The sequence below is a fragment of the Olea europaea genome, chromosome 12 (assembly GCF_002742605.1).
Source record: "Olea europaea var. sylvestris chromosome 12, O_europaea_v1, whole genome shotgun sequence".
NCBI classification, from domain to species: domain Eukaryota; kingdom Viridiplantae; phylum Streptophyta; class Magnoliopsida; order Lamiales; family Oleaceae; genus Olea; species Olea europaea.
In genome coordinates this window covers 8611889-8629233 of record NC_036248.1, presented here as the reverse complement: position 1 = coordinate 8629233, position 17345 = coordinate 8611889, and the positions used below count along the sequence as shown (strand labels likewise).

Sequence of the window (17345 nt, the reverse complement as noted above, 5' to 3'; positions counted from 1 at the left end):
CTATAATTGCCTCGAAAACTTCAGTCGAAGTGGCTAAAATGGGCTCATCTACCCTGGCAATCTCTAGGTCCCCTCCAGAATGCCCTCTACCCTCACAAGCTATATTTTTCCAGAGAAAATTGTGAAAAAACTCAAGAAAACTGGTGTCCTCATGTCAAAAAATGCAAAAATGTCGTCGAAAATGCTCAAAACTAGTTGAAAATCGCCAAGAAATTTGAAAGCATTATGGGTTCTGAGTTTGCAAAGGTGAAAACGCTCGTATGGCACTAAGTCCTCTTTTTATAGGACACTCCACATGATCTCCACCGTTAAATTCCAACGCTGTCAATCCGGGCTGTTCATCACTGCACCAATTCAGATCGTTGAAATGAAACGCCAGATTTGATCAACGCTCAAGATCTAACAGTGACTCTCACGCACGCCTAAAACATGTCATCTCGAACAAACAATAGTCGCCAATAATAAGTAGCTGCAGCAGCCCTTTTTCTGGGGACAAGCATCACATCCAACTTTCACCTTGAAAATATGCGACAGCTGTCACATTGATTAACGTCATAAGTTGCTTCAGATCATAAACAGTCCATCCCAATACGTCATGGATGAAGTACTCAGCTTCACAAGCTTTGGCGCACCTAACGCAAAGATCCATGTGGGTCATCACCTCGAAACGCTGCGTCTCTTCAGCTTACAAAGCTTTGACCGTCTCCCAACGCATCGTCCCCTGTGAATCAGCATATCGGTAGTAGATGAGTTCCTCAGCCAGCTTCACAAGCTTCGACGCACTTGACGCGGAGATCCCTGTGGGTCATCGCCTCGGACGCTGTGTCTCCTCAGCTTACAAAGCTTTGACCATCTCCCAACGCATCGTCCCTTGTGGGTCAGCGCATCGGTAGCAGATGAGTTCCTCAGCCAGCTTCACAAGCTGTGACGCACCGGACGCAGAGATCCTAGTGGGTCAACGCCTCGATAGCGGTTGAGTTCCCCAACCAACTTCACAAGCTTCTCTCCCACCAGATGCTCGACACGTCCGCTCACTTCACCCTTTCACATCAGTACTTCATCAAAATTTGCAAGGCTTACTCTAAGGCTAGCACACAATCTGAAAAACGAGTCCACCCGTGACATAAATATTCATGTCTGAACTTGGGGGGACCACTGTTACACCCCCAGTTAAACCATTTTGGAAAAAACTCCCATGTGTCCATCTCCTTGTCAAACCACTTCGGACAATAGTCACGTGCACTCCCCAAAGTGACACATTTTTACCCGAAGTGTCTCCGAAGTGATGTCCACCCCGACGACTTCAACATGGCATGCTGTAAGATGAAGAAGAGATCGACTGGAGTAACCGAAGTGTTCCTTAACTCCAAAGCGTTGGGAACTCCGAAGTACCCCCTTAGTAAAACTCTCCGTCGCCACTGTCAGAAAGAGATCCATCAGGATCTCCTCTGACTCCAAGGATCAATTGATGTGACGTCTCCATAGGTCTAGTTGATGCGACCTATCGACTTTATGTCAACTCAACTCAGAAGAATTAATTGCCCGCCCACTCTAAGACGCGGCTGATTAACGCCTATGAGCGGACGACTCACAACGTCAGATGCATACACGTGTCCCACATCCAACAATGTCCCCACGTCTATAAATACCAAAGGTTTGGCAAGAGACAGAGGTAATGAAATCATGTAACTTAGCTCTCCATATTAAGAAACATGTATTATCTTTCCCACTCTCTTGCATAGCTTGAGCACTGTTCCAATTACCCAACGCTGAGTTGACCGTCGAAGTATATGCGACCGCCACCACCACCACCGTTGGTTCCAACTGTGTACTTCTAACCGTGCGTTGTTATCCGCAGAAAAGATCACGTGGAGTAGCTATCCATTGGCCACGTGGAGGGTTCAATTCTCGAGGTCAACAGTGGATTAGAGTTGCGCTACTTGAACTTCTTTCTAGAAAGCCATCTATGCATTATGCAGAGGATATGGAGGTAATCTAGCTCATCAGGTCGGTTGAATTTGTCGGATGTAATGATAGAAGTCATTGGACTACTTGGGTGTTTGATAAAGAGTTGTTGAGGTATCGTAGCGTAGAGTAAGCAATTGTGTTCATGTAGCGTAGAGGAAGCAATTGTGTTCATGTTTCAAATAGCATTGGTTTGCATTGAAATTAATGCCCCAATCGTCCTCTGGAACAAGTTTTATTACTTGCGCTAATCCATCCATGGTGGTCACATAGTTGGGATTGTCTCTTTTCCTAAATAGAATGTTCCTTTTAGAAATTACATTTGGATATATATTTTCAAGGTTTTCTTTTTTTACTTTTTAATTGGTGAATAGCTTCCCAGTGTCAATGGCAATGGATTTACTTGCTAGACTATATTATGTTAATATCTCTCTTACCCTTTTTCATATTGGTATTTAGAAGACAGTTTACACCATAATTCTGGTTGGTTTGCAACTTTACATTCTTTGATTGTGATCCTTCCATTTTATTGGTTGTGGTTCAGGATTTACGAATTGAGACCAAATATTGACTTGTATGTATAGATTCATGTTTACTTAGGCCTACCGATCTCTTTCATGTGTAGTAGCACGTCCTCAAGTACGTCTCGCCTTAAGTTCATGCTAACTTTGTTCTCTAAGTCGGGTCCGTTTAACCCCTGAAAGCTACTAATTAGAACTACTAGTTTAGTGCATGGGTATCCAATGTCAGTTCATCAATCTTTTGACCGCAATCTTAATCACCCTTACTTTTTGCCAAATGTTTGTGGAATGCTGCAATTTCACTATCTGATGTTCTAGTTCTGTCCTTGTTCTTTCACTATTTGAACAAATAATTCAAGGGTTAAGGGTTCTCTGGTATAGCATTGTTCGGTTTAGCAAAAGAGTGCCGTACCCTGTTTCTCATTCATTTTTAACTATTGTGTCATGTTAGGCTATATTACATATGTGATCGATCCACATAAATCATTGAAGAAAATGAAAAATTAATGAACAATAATTAGAAGGGTAAAATAGACATTTAGCTTAATTCTAATAATCAAACGTCAAATGGGCAAGGCATTAGCGTTGTAGATCAACAAAGTTTTGAAAAAATATTAATTTGTCATATGAGCCTACATATGTGATTAAAAGTGTGTGTATAGGCTTTCTTAAAGTTAAGCCCAGAATTAAAGCGATCTAATAAAAAATAGAGATATAGACTTTAGGCATATAAATAAGGTATGAGCCGAATTATATGTGTAAAAATCAGATATAATATGATTGTATTTGATGATGGGCCAAATATATATATGAAAACTACATATAAGATTATGATCCTCAATTCATATGTAATTCTCATTCTTTGTGTCATCTCATCAACACAAGAATACAAGAAAACATATCGTAGATAAATATCCAAAACCCACAAATAAGAAGAAGGTGTTGAAGCAATTGAGATTATGGAGCAAGAAGCCAAAGCCAAGAATAAGCATTCAAAAATCAAAAGAGACAAAACTCAATATTAAAGATTAACAAGCCAAATATGAAAATATGGCAATTGATACAAAAGATTCAAAATCTGGTATTAAAGAATCAAACCCAATGAATTAAGGTATGTTCCACATTTAATAAAACAGTTGGATTTTAAAGTTCTTGAGATTTAAAATTTCATAAAATTCTAACACAGATGTAATTACAAAATAAGTTTATAGATTGTGACAAAGTGCTGCAATTTCTCTTTTTCTATCTTTTCACACCCTATTACTTTTGAATTTCTTGATCATCTAACCTTTTCAACTTCAACATTTGGCTGCTCTTGCTTGATGAGAAAGGTTCTTTACTAAAGTACACCAGAAGCCTCGACCTATATATCCTTAGTTCAATTTCTTTGCACAATTTTCAACTCCTTCCAATTTAACCTCTATTTCATGGCCAAAGCAAACCACCTTTTTCAACTTACGACAATTCTACTTTTCTGCCTAATCGTTTGCCAAAATTCGTCAGCAAGGCCATTTAATGGCAGTTTTCAGGCAACCAAGGGACTTGAAGCGGGGTATGGATCCTTGATAACGAACATGCTCCCTAGAGGAACCGCCGCGGTATCAGGGCCTAGCAGAAGAACCGACGAAATCAACGACTAGCTAGAAGAAAAGGGCAATACTCATATCAATTTGATGCCTATTTGCCTCCTATATATTTTTTTATTCTTTTTCTCCTTTCTAATTCAATATTGAATGTTAATGGCACTAGCACATGAGGGCTTGGGAATATATCTGTAGTCGGTATTTTCAGTATCTAAAAGTTGGGTCATGTTTTTGTAATATAATCAAACCAACGCACTACAAATATACTATCTTTGACAAAAATAATTTCTTGTAGTTGATTAGGTTCATTCTTACAACTCAAATGCTATGCATTTGTTTAGATAAGAGGCTAATAGAAATAGTAGTTTATATTGGGACTCTTCTGCTGCTTCAAAATCTTTTAATAGAAAGTGATTACTTTTATGAATGAACTTTAACACGATTGTTCTTTTTTATGTATGTTATTTTTTTTCTTTTTCGTATAATTCATTTCCAATATTGACTACGCTGTGAGTCACCTGATCATGAGAAAAAAGTCGTGCAGGGCTGGCTTTTCAAGTCCTATGCTAGTTGATCAAAGCAAACCCTTTCCTTTTTCTATTTTTATTAAAAAATAGATAAATAATAAAAAAATCAACCATAGAAGCCAAAATGAAGCACAACCAAACCAACCAAGCATGGCATATGTTGCGTTTGAACTCATAATTCTTTTGCACGAAATAAATTGATAGATTATGCCCTTGTTTGAGCCTTTTTTTTTTTCATAAAAATACATTCTTGAATAGTGGTTTGACTCAATTTCAACCACATCTCCTTTAATAAAATTAATATTATACGAAAATAAAAAAATTTCCTTATTTTTTAACAACAAATGCTCCATCATAACACCGTTGTAAAATGCATTTTTGAGGGGGAGGCTCAAACGCTATATAGGTTGTGTTGTGTCCACTCGCATCCCGACATATGACTACTAGAAAGAGAGTTATTCCTACCCAACTTTTGTTACATATCTAGTTTGAATCAATATTTCGTGTTGATTTCATTTTACTTAATCGAGGATGGAAAAACTTGTTTTGCCTTAAAATTCAATTCAAAAACTGTTATTTCAATAATTTTAATTCAAAAATCTAAATACATTGATCAAATTGGGGTTAATAGAGTTAAACATAAAAGATTACAAAATTAAAAAAAAAAATTGATTTAAAATCAAAGTAAAATATGGGTCTTTCTTATTAACACTTTTTTTTTTTGGTACAATTAATCACAAAAAGTGGCCATCAATCCTCATAATTTTTTTCATTGATAATTATATCAAAAACATTGAGCTCCATGGATAACCCATTACTATCATTAAGTCAATGCTTAGTAGCATTAGACGACCTGCGTTTAGTGGCGGTCTACAACAACTTTTGTGTGCGAAATAATAATTAATTAAAGCAAGACTTTTATTTAATTGGTAGTCCACTTTCATTCCCGTTGATATATATATATATATATAATATACTCAATGGATATATGTTAAGTGAAGGAGAGGTTGTTAAATTGTCGTTTTTGCTTTTCATTGCCCTTTTTTTTTTGTTAAGTAAAATAACATTTATAAAAAAAATCTAACTAATCTGATTAAAAAAGCTTTGTAAGTCAAATTATTTTGAAGGTTAGAGCACTCATTAAGAGCGAATAAGGAAGCGAGGCAAATTATTGTTGTAAATGCCTTATTTCATTAATTAGTGAATTGGGTCAACTTTGAGTTCCAACCAGGAACAACAGTTATGTCTGCTTTTAGGACAAAAAATGGATTGTTAGAACTAGTTACAGATGCTTATCTATTCTTTGTATTTAAACATTAAAAATCTAATTCAATATAAATAAATAGAAGTTATTTACTTATTTAAACAATTAACAATGTCAGTAATTCTTAATTATTAATTTAACTCAATCTATAGATTTTTTCGAGTTATTATGGGATTCTGGTTAAGTCCCCATTTTGCCACCATTAAAATTTTTAATACATTTTTCTTTCATCTTTTTAACCATGTATTTTTAAATAAAATAATATTATATTTAAATTGACACTTTTCTTTATTTGTCAACCACCCCATTCTTCAAAATAACACTATTCCAAAAAGTTAGAACACTATTTTTTTGGTGCTAGTTTGTATGGGAATACTTAGATATAGGAGTGTCAATTTGGCTCATCGACTCGAACCGCTTAGGGATCGGCCAAGAAGAAAACCCTAGCCAACCCGGGTGGCTTGTCAGCTCGGACCATTTTCAGCCTGCGAAGAAATAATAATAATAATAATAATAATAATAATAATAATAATAATAATAATAATAATAATAATAAAATGATGGCAGCACAAAGCTACCTACACACATACAGTTCCCTTGTTTTATTATATATATAAAAATAAAAAATGAAAAAATGAGCCTACTCGACTCGATAAAGCTCGAGCCAAAAGCTTGAGTTGAGTCTAAATTTTTGGTAGAGCAAAAGTGCGGTTCGGCTCGAGAAAAAAAAGCTTGAATCATTTTTATTTGAGCTGAGTCCTAACCTTAAGTTTCGACTCGTTGATATACCTACTTAGATAGCTTGAGGCACATTCAAAATTTGAACCATTGACATCTATCATTTTAAAGGGGGATGAAATAATACTAGATGAGAAAGTTTTGTTTGAAATTTGAATAATCCCAAAACTCATCTGAATATGTCATACAATCTCTCTCAATTTTGTCCACGCGTCACACCTAGTATCATAGGTACGAAGTTTGGTTAAAATACTTAGCCAAATTTTTACCTATGATGGCACTGAGGTTCCACTTAGTCGGCTCACGAATTTGCACAATGCTTACAAGGAATGATATAGGCAACAATGTAAAGAAAGCAACATTGATTTTTACGGGTAATCACCTAACTTGTTTTATTACACCACAATAATACAAAAAGACAAAGAACGCTGAAGGAGCACAACAGTTTCCCTATGTCTCTTCAGCCTGATCCTTCACATATTTATAGCCAAACTCGTATGTAGTTAACACCTTTAACAGCCAAAGGGATCAACCCGCTATGGCTAAAACTATCTAAAAATTGCCTCCCGTGACATTTCCCAACAACTGGCCACACTTTCTACTAGTATGGACCAAGAAAACCGCCTAATACACATGTCAAACATGTGCTTGTTCTGGACACCCCCAATTTGTGGACTAGAGCACACTGAATAGCAAGCTGGATTCGTCCATGTCATGCTAATTTTTGCCAGGCCGTAACACTTTGACACCGGCTAAATTAAAGCAAAACGCCCACAAGCTGAAAACTCACATTTGCCTTGCTCCTGAGTTCCAAAGTGTAACATAAACACACTTGTCCATGCGTGCCCATGCCATTGCGCATGTCAGCCTTTAAGGGGCTGACAACTAGGCATGCTAACGATTGCTGCATCGCTCACAATTACAGCGAGGTTGATATTCTTCCTTAGCATTACATATATAAGATGTAGAGAAGGTTCAGGTTTCAACGTCGACAATCATGTGGTTTGGCCTTCGTAGCAAGATAGCACTTTGGATTTGCTTCCATCCAATCTTTGGGTCTTTTCGAAAATACATAACTCGACATAAATCAATATAACACGCACGGTTATAGTTACGGGATAGATGTATAATTTGCACTTATCAATTATCAAAAATATTTTAATTTGAAAATTTGAGGATTATTATTAAAAATAGCATTTCAGCAACCGTAACAACTACAAATAAGATCTAAATATACTTTTAATTCCTTATTTTATAATATTTATAAAATGAAGAAAAGAAAAAAAAAAGAAAAAGAAAATACAGAAAAAGTAAGTTACCAATCAAGACATCTACCGAGTTGAGAAATTAAATAAAGAAAACAGAAGACAATTTCCACAGATTTAGTTAATATCCATAAATATGTCAACTATGATACTTCGTCTCAAGTACTTATTTTTGTTTTCATGAATTTTTATTGACATGTAATCAATAAAATAAAAAGTATGTATATAGAGTTCTAATCGTCTGGATCAATTAGAGACCTTGATTCTCAGCCTATAATATAACTTCAATAAATTAATAAGGCTGTGAATTTATTTTTTTATTTTTATTTTTTTACATATAATGGATGTTATTAATTTATTTCTTAATTCAAATTAGAACCTAGAAATTTATTTATTTTATTATTGGTTAACATTTATTAACATGCAACTATCTAAAAAAAGGGGGAAAATAATTATAATAACATTTAAGTGCATGTTTAGTATTGATTTTTTACCTCAAAAAATCAATTTTTTGACCGTTATTTCACTATTTAAGCCGTCATTTTTTATTTCTTCTCTCTCAGGTAGGACCCACTTTTTTCTCCAACGATCAAAAAATTAATTCTCAAAATTACTATCAACAAGCCCTAAGTCCTAAACAAAAAGTCCCTTGATAGACTTTTGATTGAAAAAAAAAATATATATATATATATAATAACGTTTAAGTCCAAAACAAAAGGTTCCTTAATAGACTTTTGATGAACACATTTTTTTCCCTATTAATCAATAAATAAAACAATGTGAATGTTCCAAGTTAGACACCTTAGTTACCGAACTATAATATGTAGCTTGCCAGGTTTTGAGTAGGTTTTTGCTCCGTCCTAATTTTTTAAACTCATTTTCAATTGTAGATTTTATAGCACAATTTTTATTAACTTTTAATCACACATTTCATCAACTTTAATCAAAATTTACTAAAAAATCTATTTTTATCCAAATGAAACAGGAGCTAATTAATTTTTTTATTCATCTTTTGCTAATAATCAATCAATGAATAAAAAATAAAAATAAAAAGAAAGCCAATTGCCAACTCATATATAACCAGATCAACAATTTCTTTATTTTGAATATAAAAAATGACAAGTTTTTGAAGAAATCACAAAGTTTGAGATATCCTCGAACAAAAGTACACGATTGAGTTTTATTACTTTTTATTTGCCACAACATTTATACAATTTAAATATATTTTTGTTTTTTCTTACTCGTACTCAACAAACTCGACGACGTACAATACATATATTACTATCAAAACCCATAAAGTTAATTTTTTTGAATATTGTCTTTTTTATTATTTAGTTCGAGAACATGATAATAATTTATTGACACACAAGTGGATCATATATAATCTAAGGGGTTGTTTGATGAAATTTTTTATAAAAGTTTTAATAGATTTTGATAAAAATTAATGAAATATGTGGTTGAAAAGTTGACAAAAGTTCTTGGCCTCATTAATTTGTGAATAAAATTAATTTTTGTCTTTAATTTTAATTTGTAGCAACTTTTTAAAGTGTACCAAACAAATACTATATGAAAGATGTAAATGGACTGCATAATATTCTACAGGAGAAGTATGAATGTAGTATTTGTATCTCATTTACTTTTTAATCACGTAGATCCCTAATTTTTTATAAATTGGCATACAAACCCCCCACTTGGATGAAGTCCCATAATTATCTATCTACTCCTCTCTTCTTTTCTTTTCTTTCTTCTCTTAAAAGAGAGACTTGGGAGAATACTATTCATCTACGTCAGATGCCTTTTCACACCTGGTTTACAAGCCGGTTCTTCTACAGTTAACATTTTAGGATATATGAGGGCTCGAATGAAACACATTCATTCCTCTCTCGATACCAAAGAAAGCCCTATCTTGTCCGTTCTCAAAACTCACTCCTCACTATGGCAAAGCAACCGAGCAAGGTGTGGTGGGGGAGCTGGAGGAAGATGACAAGAGAGTTCTATATTTCTATGTATTTCAGTTGATTTTGCTATTGGTTTGATTATGGTTTTTCATGTTACCCGTTCTCTGCAACTTGTGTTTCTTGTTAGCTAATCGACCTCTCATTGTTCTTACTGATCTTTTGCCAATTTTTGGCTACGAAGTCAACCAGTTTGGTGAAAAGTTAAGATTTATTCTTTTTTTGAACACAAACCCTAGAAAAGGGTTTAAGTTTTTATTTTTCTTTGATTTTCTGATTCTCTCTTATTTCAAATTCGAAGTTCTGGATCTGTGTTCTATATTTTGTTTTTGATTTTTGGTTGAATTGTCTTTTCTATTTCAATCTAACGTTTGTTCATTGATATTGTGCAAGGTCTAACTCATATCTATCTCTAGGATCTTTCTCCTTTTCGTTCTCTACTACCAGCAGGTATGACTATTTATATCTCTTAAGTATTATTTTTTAGTGCAGTTATTTGTATAGTTCTGTATTGTATATTCATTGTATTGATAATTAAAATTCTGTATTAGAAGCATGTTTAAATCTTTAGGTCGATTGTTCTCTATTAGAATTGGAATTACCATAATCTGTAGGATGTCATTAGTCCTAATGCACAAGTAATTAATAACTTATCTTTATCCTGAAAGATCAAGGTTGTGGTTCTTTTTATATCTCAACCATTATCTGCTCCTTGTTCAATCTCACAGACATTAAATATAGATATAGGAGGCCTTGAGTGTTATATATTTTTGCCTTAACAGACAATATTCTTCCAATTCTTAAAATATCGAGTGTTGTTCTACAAATGGCTGATTCTGTAAGTTTTATGACCTTTACCCTTTCTTTCTTGTTAAATGCATTTGATTAATGTCGACTCCTCTGCATTCTGAGCCACAATAACCCAAACATTTCCTCTAGGCTCGACGAACCTGGTCATACCCTTCATGAATGCAAACAATGTCTTTGCATCTAAATCCTTACAATGGATCACCTTATTCTTTAAATGTACAATTTCTAATCCCATGCAATCCATATAGTCATGTATTTCTTGAATTAATCATTGTTTTTCTCATTTTCTTCTATTGATCATCTGGTTTTATTTCAGGTGTCTTCTTTCCCCTCTCATCCAATAACATTCCTTTATCTCTTTGACTTTTACATGGAAAATTTTATCTGTTATTATAGAATTAGCATCTTACATTTTCCCTTTACTGTAAATGCCAGCTGCATAGATTTTTACATAACACCCTAAAAGGTCCCTTCTGCTTGGTGCTTGGGGCTCTTGATTCTTTCTCAATAGAGTAGAATCTTTAAAAATTTCTCCTTCTCTTTGTCTAATTTCTCTTATTTCTATGTAGGTATATGTTCACTAAATTTTATGAAACATTTGTTTCTGTTTCTTTGAATTTGGTGTTTCAATTGTTTGATTTCTTGAATTAATCATTGCTTTTTTAATTCTTTCTATTGATTATTGGGTTTTACTTTAGATTTAAATGAACGAAGCACTGTATCAATTCTGTTTGAAAATAGCTCAAATTCACAATGAATTCTACCTTCGGAGATAAATTTGCAAGTATCATTGGAATTTTTTTTGGGTTCCTTTAGAGTTCATCAATGATTACAATTGTTGTAAAATCTTAATTAGAAGGCGTAACACATGAGGGAAGGCGAGAAATGCTTTTTGATTTGGTAACTGTATGTTTGTTGGAGATGTCCCATGGGAGTGAGTTTCTTATTCTACCTGCTTTGTTTTTGGGTTTATGTTGTCACTTTCTTTGTATACGCAATAACAGAGAGAATAGAAGCATGATAATATCTTGTTATACCCCGTAGTAATATTTATTATTGCATATACGAGGGCATAAACATTTTACAAAAAAATATGTGCTATATGTGTTTCCTCACTCTACATCATTGCCTTTCATTCCATTTTCTAGAAATTCACTGGAACATACCCTGATAAACACAGCTTCATTATACCATGGACTAGGGGGGAATAAGATACATAAAATTGTTATATACATCCTTGTTTTAGAATAGCCTGATAACCTTTTGTCAATCTAAAAGTTCTGCAAAATTATCTCCCAAAATATGGGGATAATTGATAGAATGCTTACAAACCAGAAAGAGGAATTAGTTTCCCTCGTCTTCAACATTTATAGGGTTACTAGGCTTCACAAGCAACAAAACTCATAACCATGGGATGTACTACTAACCAACCCTAAGCTTGGTCAATTGAGTCACATGTTAGACTAGAGCCTTTATAGATACCTTAACGAAATGGATTCCTCTTTCCCCTAACACCATTTGTTCGCCCTTTTCTACATGTGTTGAGCTACCATATGAAAAATTACTTCTGATTGGATATACATCGATATAAGATAGAGGATTATTTTCACACAACAATTAAAAAGTTTAGCGTCGTACCTAATTCTCTGCTAGAATGGGTTTTTGATTTTATGCCAATGCACGGAAGCTATTTCATTGGAAATGTGGGCCCTTCAAAAATAAATTCCAATTGGTTTTACTTAGGCAATTGCATTGCAACAGCCATTATGGATCTTATTGAATCATGGATGGAGTTAGTTGGATACACACCTCTAAAAGATTGTCATCAAGCTATAAAGAACCATGAATGGTGGATTGTAATGGGATGTGATCCAAAAAATACTAGACACGGCTACCACAATGGAGGATCTAGCCAGAAAATCTTTTTAACCCTTTTGATCCTTTTGATGAAAATTTGATGAGACTAACAAATAGTGATGGTGTGCTTTAGATCCTCTCTCCTTTGTACTATCCTTCGCCCTCTCTCCTTCTCAATGTCAGTGCATGTGCATACACACGCCCGCCCTTCCTCAATCATTGCTACATCTTCTCTTCCTCATTCGCACATTGTGAAGTCAAAATCTTGGGACTCTATCACGATTTTTGGTCGGAGGAAGTTTAATTATAGAAGCTTGAGAATTGCACAAGAATTAAGAAATGCATATGGAAATTGTGGTGGAATCACGAAGAGAGTACTGGCTACAGCGAGGAAGAGTAAAGAAAAGGAGCTGGAGCTCAATGTCAAGATTTGCATCCAAGAATAGTTGACCGAAGATCCTTTAATTTTGGTAATCGATATACAGCATGTGCTAAGCTTAAAAAGTTTTACTTTAAAGTAACAAGTATGTTTCAAAAGAAGTACTTTTTAATTGTTCCAAAATCAAAGTAAGTTACTTTTCTTTAATGCATTTGATTGTTTTTGTACATTAAAATTATAGTTATGTGGATTGAAGAATTGTGTGGAAAACGGCACATTTGAGACATAATGCACTATAGATTAATAGGAACAAAAGTAGAGAAATATTGCATATGTTGAACTTAATTACTCATGCGCTATTGTTTCTGAGCATATACTACATGTATATGGTGTGTAGTGTACACACTGATATTTGGAGCATACATTGACATTGAGATGATATTTACTATATATGCTATATTTAAGGGCAAAAAATTTCTTTCAAAGTTTCTTTATTACGTTTTGCTGGATATTTTAGAAATACTTCATCTTAATTTTCGATGGCAATGAAGTTAGCAGTTGATTGTCTCAGTAATTCCACTTGTAAAACAAGAGATACTTCAATTAGTGATGTTGGTTGTTTTGAGAGCGTTGAGTTATCAGTACTTCTTTGCAATGCTGGGCTCATAAGGAAACTTAACAGAGAATGGAGGGATGAAGACAACGTTATTGATATCCTCTCAATGTCCCAACATATTCGTGAACTAAAGCTTCCAATTGTAAGAACTCAATCTCTTGCATATATAATATATTTTGTGTGGCAAACCAGCCAATTGTCACTTATTGTAGCTAATGTTGGGCGATATTGTAATTTTCGTGCAGACTGCTTTAAGACGAGTAGAGGAGAAAGGGCACACTATTCTCGATGGGATAGAAATCCTTGTGGTTAGTTCAATCATACTTACACAATTTTTAGATACTTAAAAGTTTTGGCTACTCTTATTATTTTCAAAAATGAACTATGGGCTATATATAAAGGTGGGGAAAAGTGTTCGGTATTATGCGTCACGGGTTATTAACTACTGCCGCTGACTTCTCTTCCCTCTGTTAGTCACACTTCTGATGATTTGAAATTCAGATAATTGTAAAATCTTATTGATTGTTAATATTCCACCATTAGTTCCAGTTTTAGGATTTCTCTTGATCTAACTATGGAAAGAGAATATAACATGCACGAGACGCCTAATGCTTCTGTAGTCTCTGTGGCTGGTGCTGTTATGTTTGCTAAAAAATTTATTATGTATAAATGAAAATTGTTCTATAGAAAAAATTAGACGACGCCACAGTAGGATTAAGAAAAATCCCAATGTGAATTCTTGAAAAATCGGTTTAGATTTTTGTTAAGCTTCTATATTGTGTTTTATAGGATTTAGCCATTTCTTTGAGTCTCTTGGTTTTCACACGTCATCGGAAGACTGGACTGGAATATATGCTATAAAAGGATTTGCAATTATTATTTTGGGTACGGAGGATGACAATCATTTAGTTTTTTCCTCTACTAAACAATAAAAGCGTGTGGCTATTTTGGTAATCCAAGATAGTTTACAAAAAAAAAAAAAAAAAGGTTATGCACATATTTGAGACACATTCTAGAAAAAAATGTATTGCTCATGTCAAATTAATGGGAAATTTGTGGTTAAAAAATAAGGAAAAGTTTTAGATTTGCGTGTAATATTATTTTATTGAAGAATATGTGGTTGAAATGATGTCAAATCACTGCTGAAAAAAGTATTTTTTTTTAAAATAACGTGGCTTGACACAAGCCCTAAATTGTGAACAAATATACTATCCAGTACTATATACTAAATATGTGCTAAGAATACATTGTTTGAAAGTAGGTCGATTCTTAGAAGATGGAAAAAGGAAATAGAAGTTGAAAGGAAATAGAATCGTTGCTTAACATTGTTGAAACACACTCTTGTGGACTCACTAGATCACAAATCAAAAGAATTGGAAATGTGCAAGTCTCTATGCTTCATTTCGAATGTTACAGTCTCTTTGCATGCTAAATAAGGAAGTTCATCCCAGCATAGCCTTGACAAACATGGTGTTGATATAATTCACAAGAATTTAACACATTTAATGCACTAACATTTCCTTCAAAATAGCCTATGCACGGGCAGAGACTAGTTCTAGTAAAAGAAACACATGGTGGACATGTAATTTTCTAATGAGATATTTTGGTTTTCCATCAATATATATGTCTCGAAGGGGGGGGGGGGGGGGGGGGGGGGAAAAAAACCAAAAAAAAAAAAAAAAAAAAAAAAAAAAAAAAAACCCCTTTATAAAAATGAAAAGAAATAGAGTAGAAATAAAGCTCTTTATACTCGATGCTAGACCTACTATATTCAGTCATTCCCTTTATTTCAACATCACTTTTGTGATCCAAGAGTCGATAATTGGAGGACGCTAGTAGGTGGTTGCTGAAATGGGAGAGTTTGGGTAGGGTGTCTGGGTCGAAATGACTAACGAATTATCTAATTGAGATTTTACAAGCTTATATATGAAAGCTTATACACGAATATTTTATTAGCAGCTTACGATAGAATACAATAAGATACAATGGTAAAACAATAGCATCTAACTTTTAGGCATTGCAAAAGTTAGATAATAGACAATATCTCACAAGCAACCGTTTTCCAGTCGTTTTCTGTTTTTAGTTTTCGAAAACGTCCAAAACGTGTTTGGTCACTCGTTTCCAAAAACAAGGAAAAATTTATAACTAAAAACCCAAAACTATTTTTTTTCGTTTTGGGCATTTTCAGTTAAAAAAGCGAAAAATGCTCAAAACACGCCTTTTTGATTTTTTTTTTTTTGCTCAGCAGTATTTTTAAAATAGTAAATGCACCAAGTTTAAAATATATATTATATGGTAATATATTAGTTTAAAATTTTTATGTTTTACTAAATAATCTAATTAATTGAATAAATGTCATAAAACAATTTGTTAACATTTATTATTTATTACTAGTTGCATGCCCATGCAATGTACGAGCTGTGTTATTTTTTAAGGTAATATTAGTGTGTCTAGCATTAAGGATTGATGAGAGACGTGCACTAGATTGATTTGCTAAGGTGAATTTATATATAATGTAACTAATAAAAACTATAGTGACGATGCATCTAGAGAGTGTCAGGAAATAAAGTACACTTTAAAAAAGACAAAAAAACAATTAGCAAACAAAATTTAAGTGTATAAAGGGACTTGAACAACATGCCATCATTTTCCAAAAGTTTAACAGTGATATTAGTAGTCTTGAATGCACATTTTGTATAAATAAAGTTTTGAAATTTTCAATTAAGTATACAATCCTAAAATGGATCAATTGGCTTTAGTAAACATATATGCGTGCTGACATAGAGAAAGATAGAGGGGGAGGGAGAGATGACTAACAAAATCATTTAGTACCCTACAAGTATTAAGCATACTTGATCTTTCATTTAAAGAGTCCAAAGACACTTCATGTTCATCGGCATACACAAAAGAATGTAACAATTGATCATGACTGGGAATCCATGAATCAATGACAAAGGTCAGTTACCTGACAGTTGAATGCCTACTCTATCATCATTGTCCATGACCATAACCATAAGACTAGTGTTAAATGCAGATTCGCAGAGCCAACCATAAGTTAAGAATCTGCACATAAAAAACAACCATTCAAAATTTTATCATGCATAGAAGCTATAAGCTCCTGCTTTTAGGTTGTTTATTTTAAATGACTTGCCTTCAACCCTTGTAACATCAATCATGAAACCAGATTGAGGCCTATGAAATGGATTAGGCATAGGCACCTCATTCAACTGTCAAAATAACAAGTTAGAATATGTGGAACGATATAATCAGAAAGATAACATCGTTGAATTTATAAACCACTATTTCTTATTTTTTTCTTATTACCTTGGATGATCTAGCAGGTAAAAGTGTAGAAGGGGGGTGCAGAGCCAAGCAATACTGCTGTAACAACACCATCTTCCAGGAGTGCAAGTGAATTAGTCTACAGAAGTAAGAAAAGCTATACTAAAAGAAAAGCTTAACTTTTTTGCAATATCATAATGGTAAGTGACAATGTATGTAATATAACTGTCTTAAATCATTAACATGAATGCATTGCCATCTATATTTTTTTTATTGCTTTTCACGTGCCACATACTTTTAGGAAAAGTTGAGAATACATTGAACAGAATTAGTTGGTGTATGAACACATGCATTTCATTCGTATAAACAGGTGCTTGTCAGACACATACACACTTACGTGCACATGATGCAATTTTTTTTTTGCAAATTTCATTTTTTTTTTTACTTTTAAATAACTTGAAACAAATTTTTTACTCATAAGTAACTCTTTACATTTTAGAAATATACTTAAAATTTGAAGTCAATATTTTTCACTTAAAAGTAGCTTTTACAATTATAACATTTTTTTTTACTCTTAAATAAC

At 33.6% G+C, this 17345-nt stretch overlaps 1 protein-coding gene across 9 annotated transcripts; it reads left to right on the top strand.

Annotated features, from left to right (window-relative positions):
* Window positions 1-9577: 9577 nt before the first annotated feature.
* LOC111405501 (endoribonuclease YBEY, chloroplastic-like) lies at window positions 9578-17035 on the top strand. Of its 9 annotated transcripts, none has more exons than XM_023034417.1 (5): window positions 9877-10021; window positions 10212-10268; window positions 13436-13622; window positions 13726-13788; window positions 16822-17035. In XM_023034417.1, the coding sequence occupies exons 1-5, from the start codon at window positions 9912-9914 to the stop codon at window positions 16831-16833; spliced, it is 429 nt and encodes a 142-aa protein (XP_022890185.1). In that variant the 5' UTR covers window positions 9877-9911; the 3' UTR covers window positions 16834-17035. The 9 variants fall into 9 exon arrangements, 6 of the variants coding, with proteins under 6 accessions (XP_022890183.1, XP_022890186.1, XP_022890185.1 ...); XM_023034416.1 differs by having other exon boundaries at window positions 16819-17035; XR_002704798.1 differs by lacking the exons at window positions 9877-10021; window positions 16822-17035 and adding an exon at window positions 9578-9819 and having other exon boundaries at window positions 13416-13622; window positions 13726-14034.
* The last annotated feature ends 310 nt before the right edge of the window (window positions 17036-17345 follow it).